Source organism: Saccostrea echinata, unplaced genomic scaffold (assembly GCF_033153115.1).
Source record: "Saccostrea echinata isolate AGI-Se365-2 ecotype Australia unplaced genomic scaffold, CSIRO_AGI_Sech_v1 ptg000042l, whole genome shotgun sequence".
Classification (NCBI taxonomy): Eukaryota; Metazoa; Mollusca; class Bivalvia; order Ostreida; family Ostreidae; genus Saccostrea; species Saccostrea echinata.
This window is the reverse complement of record NW_026889791.1, coordinates 4,731,568-4,742,500: the sequence shown is the minus strand read 5'-3', so window position 1 is coordinate 4,742,500 and position 10,933 is coordinate 4,731,568. Positions and strand designations below refer to the sequence as shown.

The 10,933-nt window shown below is 35.6% G+C and overlaps 1 protein-coding gene across 1 annotated transcript in view; it reads left to right on the top strand.

Annotated features, from left to right (window-relative positions):
* Positions 1-10,933, top strand: part of LOC133200987 (ankyrin repeat and MYND domain-containing protein 1-like) — a 64,874-nt gene that overhangs the window by 22,348 nt on the left and 31,593 nt on the right. The window contains exons 4-8 of the mRNA XM_061336794.1: positions 2,373-3,050; positions 3,309-3,436; positions 3,940-4,431; positions 5,220-5,391; positions 7,059-7,199. Of these exons, the coding sequence (XP_061192778.1) occupies positions 2,373-3,050; positions 3,309-3,436; positions 3,940-4,431; positions 5,220-5,391; positions 7,059-7,199 (1,611 nt within the window). The remainder of the gene's footprint in view (positions 1-2,372; positions 3,051-3,308; positions 3,437-3,939; positions 4,432-5,219; positions 5,392-7,058; positions 7,200-10,933) is intronic.

Below are 10,933 nucleotides of genomic sequence, written 5' to 3'. Positions count from 1 at the left end.
GGTTTTACCCTTGTCGCAAACCATGCCCAAATTGTAAGATCCTTTCCCTTTCTCCATTAGGAGAGAGCTATATCATGTATATGCTGACTCGATCCGGACAGTCGCTTCAGAAAATGGAGTTTTACATGCATGCTTAAGATGAAACTTTTTGGCATTTAACTGGCATATTTCTTGTTGATTTTTTTTTTACTTTTTATGCTTCCCTTTGAAGAAGGGAGGGCATATTGCTTTGCTGCTGTCTGTCGGTCGGTCTGTCGGTCCATCAACAGTTTCTATTCATTTTCTTTGCAGAGTCGCACATACTGAAATGAAATTTGGTATACAGATTTGTGTAAAAGTGTTTCACAAACATCTTTTGTTACTTTTTTTTACTTGCCTCACTAAAAATTTGAGGCTAGTTACAGCCTTGTAGTATCAGAGAGTGTGATTTTTTTTTTATAAAAGGCTAGTTTAAGGTTATATTTTGGATTTTTCAGTTGTAATACTTTGTGAATGTGTCATAGAAAAATATTTTATTTAAAAAAAAGTCAAAGAACCCTTGGGGTATGGAACACAGGATGGTGGGGGGGGGGGGGGGGGGGGGAGTCCTGTCCCCAAGCATCTGTGTATTAAACAACAAAATAAAAACATTCAACATTGGATAAATAATTTTAAAATTAAATGTGTATTAAAAAATATTACAGATTTAATAACAATGAAGGGCAATTTCTTCTGCTTTAAAGTGCCTAAGTTACAGTTCCACTTTTTAATGCCACCCCTGTTTTAACTCCAAAATTGCTGAACTACAAATGTTGGCAGTAAAATGGGGGAACACTGTACATAGGAAATATCTTTAAGAATCTTCTTCTCCAGAACCACTGGGTCAGGAAAGATGAAAATTATGTGGAATATCCTCAGGAAGTGAAGATTCAAGTTTGTTCAAATCATAACCCCTAGGGGTAGTGTGGGGCCACAATGGATGATCAAAGTTTTACATGAGAATACATAGGAAAAATCCTCTTCTCAAGAACAGCAAAACCATGATTTGTCATATATATGGAAGCATCCTTAGGTTGTGTAGATTCAAGTTTGTTCAAATCATATGTCCCCCAGGGGTAAGGTGCAACCACAATTGAAGATCAAGATTTTACATTGATATACATTGGATAAATCTTTAAAAATCTTCTCAAGATACCTAGGGGGTAGGGCATTGCCACAATAAAAGATAAAACTTAAGGGAAAAAATCTTTAAAAATCTTCTTAAGCCATGATTTGTCCTCTGTTAGTGTAGATTCAACTTTGTTCAAATCATACCCCTCCCCATAGGTGTAGGTTGATACCATTTATAAAATACTGAACTCCTAGCCAAATGCTCAGGTAAGCAGTGTGGCCCATGGGCCTCTTGTTTCTTATTTGGTCTACCTGATCCCTGTGTCCACTGAAACGATGCCAGATTTCAAGTTGTATGAGCACTGATTGAAATAATAGAGTCTAACTGAATAAACAAAAGGTGATAAAGGAAAACTTAAAATATGTTTTGACGTACAGTTCATTGCAATGAAAAAAGAAAAGAAAAGATTTCAGTTGCTTATGAAAATAAAATTACCATATTGGTGAAAATGGTGAATGGCAGTTCAAGCACTGAGTATATATAGATGTAATAAAATGTACTTTGACCCAAATTTGCAAAAATAAATTGACACAAAAATTTCCAGATTTACAATATGACCTTATTAGTGACTAGTGTTATTTGGAATGGTCAAGGTTACAAGATTTGGAGGTGCAAAATTAATGGACTTACCATTATTATGGAGTGAAGGAACAGTGGAAGCTCAAACTTTTAAATGATGTTGACAATGACCAGGAGTTATGGCTTTATTCTGAACCAAGCAATAGCGACAAGGTCACAGATTTCAAAAGTGTTTTAAAAGGTTGCATCTGGATAATTGGCATAATATGCAGCTCATGATCATACTTGGCACAAAGGTTGACAAAGAATTTGTCAAGATCTTAAACCATGCAGTTACATTTGAAGAAAGTCAAGGCTGCATGGAATGTCAAGATAGATTTCTTGTCAAATTATTGAGTTTTTATAAGCATATGCTTGATACTACTTTGACATGGTTTTCTTATGGGAGGAGGGGGCCAGGGGTTAGTCCACTTTTGATAGTTTTATTGTTCATGTATTGTTTGTTACTCAGATTTGAATATTTCTAAAAGATTAGGCACAGTGTAATACATTCGTCCACTTTGGCTTAAATTAATTTTCTTTTTTATTCCATTCAGTGGTACTAAAACTAATGTTTAAAATGGAATTTTGTGCATCTTTCAGCTTAATAACCGGATGCAGACTGAATAAGGATAACAGTAATGCATATATACTTTTATGACAGGGGCTTTACAGAGATGATGAGAGAATGGGACCAGGGGTCATGACCTATGCAGACAATACTCAAGATATTGGTTTGTGGCTCAAGGAGAAACTAGTCAAAATATGTACCCCCATAAGTAAGGCATTCACCATCCAAAACCACAAGCAGTTTGTGTTCAGCCCAGAGGAACATGTTCTTTATATTAACATGAATGAAGAAGAGAAGAAGTCCGAATCTACAGACAAGGTCTGTAATCCGGACATATTTGATCTATTACCAGAGAACCAGTTAACTGACAAGGTGACTGATATGTATAGTGAGACTTTAGATCCAGGTAGTCTGGCCATAAACAGATCTGAATTCTGTCAAAAATTCTTTGAAGACCAGGATGGAGAGAAGTCTGATGGAGATGAGAAAGTTCTGGCCATTAATCGCACTCCTGGAATGATTGACATACAAAGACATGTTTACCGCCATAGAAATGGAGACAAGAATGTTTCATTTGATGTTCAGGAGATTATGAAGGGAAACAGGGGAGGGAACTTTCTAAAGAGAGGGCCAATAGAGGCAGCATCTGAAGAACTTATCATGGCAGCCACCGATGGGGATGTCAAAAAGGTGGAAGATCTCTTGACTTCTGGCAAAGTTCACCCTGATGTTGCTGACAGAAATGGCCACACTGCACTCATTGGTGCCAGTGTAAGTTTATTATAATTAATTGAGTTAAAAGATTTGAAAAAAAAATCTGAAGAAATAATATTTTAAATAATATAAATTAAAAAGAAAATTTTTTGTTAGAAATGAATTTTATTTTGTTCCCTGGACAGCAAATATATACATGACAGTAAATTTCTTCACAATACAAATTCCTACAGAGTTCAAAGTCACATTCAAGGTCAAGGTCATGGCAGGTTAACAGTCTCAGTAATTATTGATTTCTTGCCTAATTTTCTGCAGGTTAATTGGCATACAGATGTTATCAACGTGTTGTTAAACAATGGGGCCAATGTGAACCAGTTGAATGATGAGGGATGCTCAGCGCTGTCTGCAGGCACAATTTTCTTCTATCCAATAGAGGGATTTAGGCAAGTATTATGTATTTGTTTGTTTGTTTGTTTATTGTTTAACGTCCCTCTCGAGAATTTTTCACTCATATGGAGATGCCACCACTTGCCGGTGGAGAGCTACAAATTTTGACCTATACTCAGCACTCAGGGCCATTGAGCAGTGAGGGATCTTTTTCATGCCAGCACCTACTTCGACACGGGACCTCGGTTTATACAGTCTCATCCGAAGGACCGGTCTCCACATCCCACAGTGGGATTCGAACCCGCGACATAAGGATCAACTCCTTACTCTGCGACTCTAGAGCGAACGCTCTAACCACTGCACCACGCGGGCGACACAAGTATTATGACCTGATAAAAAGCCACTGTAGAAATATTGCTAATTTGACCAGATTGAATTTTTCCCTACACAGAAACACTACATTTTCTTGTGGTCATGACCCTTATTTTCTGTAATCTTTGTATTGTTACATTTTCCTGTATGTGAAATTGTAAACTGCATTACTATTTCTTCTCCATAGATATAATATAGCAGAGAGGTATCTAGATGTACCAACAACTTTGTCAGAGAAAGAGAAAAAGTCCTCAATCAGTCGCAGTAAGGCAACCACCAGTAGAAACAAATCTAATGCCAGCCCAACAAAACAGAAAACAAAGTCCTCCCTTAATGAGCCTCTGTCTGGTGTCAGTAATGCAGAAGATAGAGGTCCAAGTCCAATAGCTAAGCCCCAGGTCCGAATCATGGAACCTGGGGGCCAGGCACCTAGTGATCAAAGTGGTGAAATTACAGACTTTGGTGTAAGCGAAACCCAGCAGAAGACAAAGGAAGATCCAGATAGTGTGGATTTTGATTCCACTGCTACGTTACATGATTATCACATTGAGGTTTCAGACAGGATGATAGAAAGATGTGCCACACAGCTTAGTACTAACGAGATGATTGTTGGGGGCAGGCGATCTAACAACAGTGCAGACCTAGGAAGAGTTAGGAATCTTGCAGTCATCAAAAAGGAGTAAGAGATGAATACAAGACACTCTGAGAAGAGTTCTGGTATTGTTACTGTTGTCTGTTGGGCTCATCTTTCATCTCTCTCACTTTTTATACAAGATAAATTCTGTCTAGACTTAACTTTGAAAATGAGAAACTTTAGAGGCTCATACTTGATACAAATGGAGCTTGACCAATTGTATGAGATCTTGATCTTGTACCAAGGTAATTTTAGACAAGATAAAGGTCACATGATACCAAAATATTATTATTGTTTTACCTAGAATTTTGAAAGGAGAAATATTAGAAGCTTATATATTTAAGGTAGAGGTTGCTTGTAACTCCAAAGTGTGTCCTGATCATATTCCAGAGTGAACAATCAAGGTCACAGATTTTAGAAATAAAAAAAAACTCCTCCATATAACCAAAGCAGAGAAAAATATTTTAAGATTACTGTAAAAAGAACTTTTTTCATGTGTGAGAAATATCTACAAGTTTTGAGACCTTCTTTTACTCACCAGATGTAAATATTTATTGCCCAGAACCATTCATTTAATCATGCATTTATAGGTGTCGCTAAAATTTGTTGATCTACAGTAGTATTTGGTTTACAGTATACTAGAGCTGTTTACTTTTATGGTTTCTCCATATTTTGTATGTAATCACAAGTTAAAATATACCAGAAAAATTCTTTACGTGATACATTTTAACTTGATTACAGAGATAATGTAGTAAAATTGATTGGATTTCCAAAACTTTGTTTAAGAGTTTAATAGTTTTAAAATTAGTTGTATGTTTTATTTTCATTTGAAGGAGAGAAAGAATGAAGAGTACCTTAGATTTACTTTTAAAGAGAGGTGCAGATCCGAATGCTTCAGGGGTGCCTATGCCAGTTTTGTTCTTTGCAATAAAATCAGCTGATGTTGAGGTGGTGAAAACACTATTAGAAAAGGGTGCTTCTACTGCCATCACCCTCCCAAAAGAGGTACTTGGACAGTTATTTTATTGAATTTAAATTTAAGCCATTGTATGACATTTGCTTTTTAGCTCACCTGAGCCGAAGGCTCAAGTGAGATTTTCTGATCAAAGAGTGTCTGGCGTCCATCATCTGTCATCTGTAAATTTTTCACATTTTCGAATTCTTCACAAGAACCACTAGGCCAATTTCAACCAAACTTGTCACAGAGCATCCTTGGGTGAAGGGGATTTAAGTTTGTTCACAGGAAGTGCCATGTCCTCTTTCAAGGGGGAGATAATTAAGAATTTGTGAAAATTTTGTGGCATCTTTTAAAAACCTTCTTCTGAAGAACCACTGGGCAAGAAAAGATGAAACTTTTGTGAAAGCTTCATTACATACTCTAGGTTCAAGTTTGTTCATATCATAACCCCCGGGGGTAGGCAGGGCCACAAGAGGGGGTTGAAATTTTACATAGGAATATATAAGAAATGTCTTTAAAAATCTTCTTCTCGAGAACAGCAAAGCCATTATTAGTCATATTATTAAAGAAGTATCCTCAAGTAGTGTAGATTCATGTTTGTTTCAAACATGACCGATGGGGGTAGGGCAGGGCCACAACAGGGGATCAAAGTTTACCACAGGAATATATAGGATATATCTTTAAAAATCTTCTTCTCAAGAACAGCTAAGGCATTATTAGTCATATTAATACAGAAGTATCCTCAGGTAGTGTAGTTTCAAGTTTGTTCAAATCATGTCCCCCGGGGGGAGAGCGGGGCCACTACAGTGGGTCAAAGTTTTACATAGGAATATATACATGTAGGTGTAAGGGTTAAGGGGCATTGTGTAAAATGCATTGAAGACTTCAAATAGTGGAATGACGCAACAACCCTTGGAATGGACTAGCTAAAGGGTATATAAGGCAAAGCTTTGGGAAAGTCAGGCATTCAGAAACTAGCTGAAGAAGTTGGATGTTGAATCAGCAATAAAGAAGTTAAGGGTAAGAGTAAAATAAAAGTTATAAGCACCAGTGGCAAGTATCCTAAGAAATTGATGTTAAGTTCTGTGTGTAGTAAACCTGCAGAAGATTGAGACACCCGGTTCTTATCTATCAATGGGAACCTAGGGGGAGAAACACAGTGCAAGTAGTACCTTACCCAGTCCCCATCTCTAGATAAGAGAAAAATTTAAGAACTGTGTGATTTACCCTCAGACAGAGCGGTCTTAATAAGCATTATAATCATTAACTCAGAAAAAAGAAAACCTATATATCCCTTGTAAGAACTTGATGATACACATTACATAGGAAATATCTTTAAAAATCTTCTTCTCAAGAACAATGAAGCTATTTGTAGTCATATTTATACAGAAGCAACCATAGGTATTGTAGAATCAAGTTTGTTCAAATTATGACCCCCAAGGGATTGGGGGTGGACAACAAAGGGTCAAAGTTTTACACTACACACAAATTGAAAAAATTCTTCTGCTCAAGAACCCTAAAGCCATGATGACATATTATTATAGAAGCATCCTTAGGTAGTGTAGATTCAAATCCGTTGAAGTTTGGGGTGGTAGGGAGGGGCCACAATGAGTGGTCAGAGTTCAGGTGAGCGATGGGGCCCACGGGCCTCTTCTTTTTTTGAGATATTATTGGAACTCATTTTTTAACATGTTCTCCATGTTTGTTACTTTAGAAAGGTGGCCTAGCACCCTTACACATTGCTGCGGCTATACCAGGAGAGGAGGGTGTAGAGATCACAGAGCTGCTTCTGGAGGCTGGAGCAGATCCTGATGTCAGAGCCACTGAGGATGACTCATTCCTGAATAGAACTCTAGTAATAATTATTATCATTTTACTATCTATTTCTCAATTATCTACTTTATAGAGCACATGCAATTCAACAAAAATTTATATGAAACTAATAGGTCATCATATTCCATCTAGTATTAATAAGTTTCATGTATATGTTGAAGTATTTACAGGTATATTCAAAAATGATAGTAGATAATATCCAGATTTAATTGAGACACTCTGTATTCATGAATTGTATTAAGAGAGAGACATATTCAGGTTTGTGCAATCCTCTCAAATTAGGACTTTGTAGAATGTAAAATGTATTAATGCCCTTTCATGAGTATGGCATGGGTACATAGTATTTGTCACATCTGTCTGCCATTCCTCCAACGTTTACCTAATATGACCCATCCTTTTCTCTGTCCACACTTCACACTTGGCTTTTAGTTCAGTTTCAAAGAAACTTTTAATATTTCTGAAAAAAAAAAAAATTAAAAATTGCCTTCATCTTCCATGTAACCTTGACCACATTAGTCCTTATTTTAATAATGATAATAATAATAATAATACTTTATTTAAAGAGGGTAACTCAATTAGTGCAAGCACTATTCTTCCTCGAGGCCCTCTATAAAATTACAATAATACACGTCAAATGATAAATAATACATTCGACAGTAATATAACACAACATACATTAACAATACATGCAATATTAAATTAATGATACAGTCCGCAGATATACAATTTTTTAAATTTAAGTTGATCGTTGGTCTATTATAAATTTTCTTGTCTTGATTCTAAAATTTTGAAGTGTTGGGCACATTTTTACATTTAAAGGTAAATTGTTCCACAATACTGCACCCGAATATTGAAAAGAATTTTGAAATATTTTAGTTTTGTGTTTTGGAACACACAAATCAAACTTAGATTCAGATCTTAGATGGTAGGAATTGGATGATTGGTAATTGAACATTTCAGACAGGTAGTTCGGACTTGCACCGTAAAGCGTTTTATACAACAACACTAACTTATTTACAGCCAATTGTTCATGTACTGACAGCCAATCAAGTTTTTCAAATAAAGGTTTTGATGGCGTGTCATAGGCAGCATCTAGAATACAGCGAGCTGCCCGTTTCTGTAACTTATGAATCCTCTCAAGGCTAGAGGCTGATGCATTACCCCAAATTGTTAAACAGTATTCAATTGATGGCATTATATAAGCATTATAGAATAACTTTCTTGTATTGATTGGAAGATATTTCTTAATCTTGCGTAATACAGGTATCTTTCTAGATACTAATTTACAAACAGCATCAATATGTGTATTAAAATTGAGTGAATTATCAATATGAATTCCAAGTAGTTTTTCATGTGTGACACTCTCAAGAAAGTGGTCTGAAATTTGTAAATTTAGATTTTGGCTCGACAGATTTGACTGTCTTTGATGTGTCCCAAACAACATGCATTTTGTTTTACCAGTGTTCAAAATCATCTGATTCTGAGAGCACCATGTTTCTATAGTGTTTAAATCAGAGGATAACACATTTTGAATGGAAGAAACATCACTGTCAGAAACGTGTAGAGTAGCATCATCAGCAAATAAGTCAATGCTTGAATTTTCAATGAACAATGGGAGATCATTAATGTAAAATAAGAAGAGAAGTGGACCTAAAATTGATCCCTGTGGCACTCCCGCTGTGACTAACTGTTTTTCAGATCTTATATTTCCAAGTTGGACACTCTGAAATCTACAGTCTAAATATGAGTCAAACCATTGTACTGCTTTGGGGTCAAAATTGTAGCAACGAAGTTTTTTAATCAGAATATCATGATTCACTAGATCAAAAGCCTTGCTGAAATCAAGAAAGGTTATGCCGACAAGTTTACCATTATCCATTGCTTGTAACCATTCATCAATTAGTTTAGTAAGAGTAGTTTGGCATGAGTGTGATTCTCTGAAACCTGATTGTGATTTGCATAGTAAATCAAAATCTGATTAGTATTTACGGATATGATTAGCGACATGTTTTTCAATTATTTTTGACAATGTGGGGAGGATAGATATTGGCCTATAATTACCAGGATCAAGTCTATCTCCTTTGTATATGGGCGTTACCTTTGCAAATTTTAGTTCATTTGGAAATATTCCTGTAGAGATACTGACATTGATTAAATGAGTGACAGATTTGTATATGACTGGTGCAGCATGTTTTAGTAGACGTGGACCTATGGTATCAATACCAGCCGATTTATTTACATCAAGTTTGTTCAATAATGCTAACACGTCGTTTTCACGTATAAGTGGAATACTAAATTTATTACCATGTTCAAGCTTGGTTTGTAATAAGTTTGTTCGATATACCTGTAAAATGATTGTTAAAAATCTCAACAATTTCTTGCGTGTCCTCAGTTGTACTATCATTGTCAGATATAGACATTGGTACAAAATTATGTGATTTTGATGCTAGTATGTTCAATGTGTTCCGCATTTGTTGTGGATTTTTGCTTTGCTCTATGGTTGACCTATAATAGTTGACTTTTGCACTGTCTATAAGTGCCGTGATCTGTTTCTCCAGATTCTGAAGTTTTCAAATCACCACTTTGATGGAAACTGTCACGCATATGTTGTGCCTTAGTGATTTCTGGTGTTAACCATTTAGGGCGATTATTGTTTTCTACTCGCTTAGTTTGAATTTTTGCATGTTTGTCTAATACTTTGTTAAAAAGGGTATAAAAGTTTTTTCAAAATTTCATTTGGGTCACATATGCTTTCCAGTGATGTAAAATTAGCACTATCTAAATCATTCAGGAAATCAATCTCATTGAAGTTTTTAAAGCATCTATATGATATCTCAGTGTGCTTTCCTTTACGTATAAGGAATTTATTTGTTTTTCTTGTGAAACACACAGGGTAGTGGTCTGACAAAGCAATGGGGGGCACTTGAATTTCACACATGTTTTCGGGTAATTTGAGTTGAGTTTGTGTTGAGCATGCTTAAATAATAACTATTCAAAATGTTTTCATCAAAACTCATACACTGATACATATTGGTGGGAGCATTCAACTCTTTTCCTTTTTTACCTTGACCTTCCCTTTGACCTTGACTTATGTTCTAGGACCTATTTTGCATGTAGCATAGTTTAGAAGAAACTGTTCATAATATTTTCATCAAACTTCTTAGACTTATACAAATTGGTGAGAGCTATTTAACAGTTACTGTGTCATAATTTTCTGTCCTAGACATTCCTTAAGACTTTGACCTTCCCATGACCTTGAACTTCATTTTTGAAGATGATTTAATCAAACTTCATATATTAGGATACATATTGGTAAGAGGAATTCAACTCTGTTATTATTTTCCTAGCTTGACCTTTCTAATGACTTTGATCTCTTATATACCTTCATTTTGCAGTTATCTAAGTTTAAAAAAAAGTTTTTAGATATTTTCATCAAACTTTGAATACTAATACTAATGGGAGGGCAATAAATTTTTGACATTCCTTATGACCAGTGTTTGAAATTCACCTTTATATATGATAAGCTAGACATGCAGGGCTGATTACCAGTAAAAGTTGTCAGCCCTGCCAATTTGAATGTCTGCTGGCATAAGAAATCAGGCATATGGCTATTTCAGACAAAGCTTATGACCCTGAATTTGACATTTTTTCCTCATTTTGCACTTACCGGTAGTCCGTAAAGGATTACTTTGGAAAACTCCATACACCAATATTCTCTGTAAGAGCCTTTTTACCATATACTTAAGAGATCATACA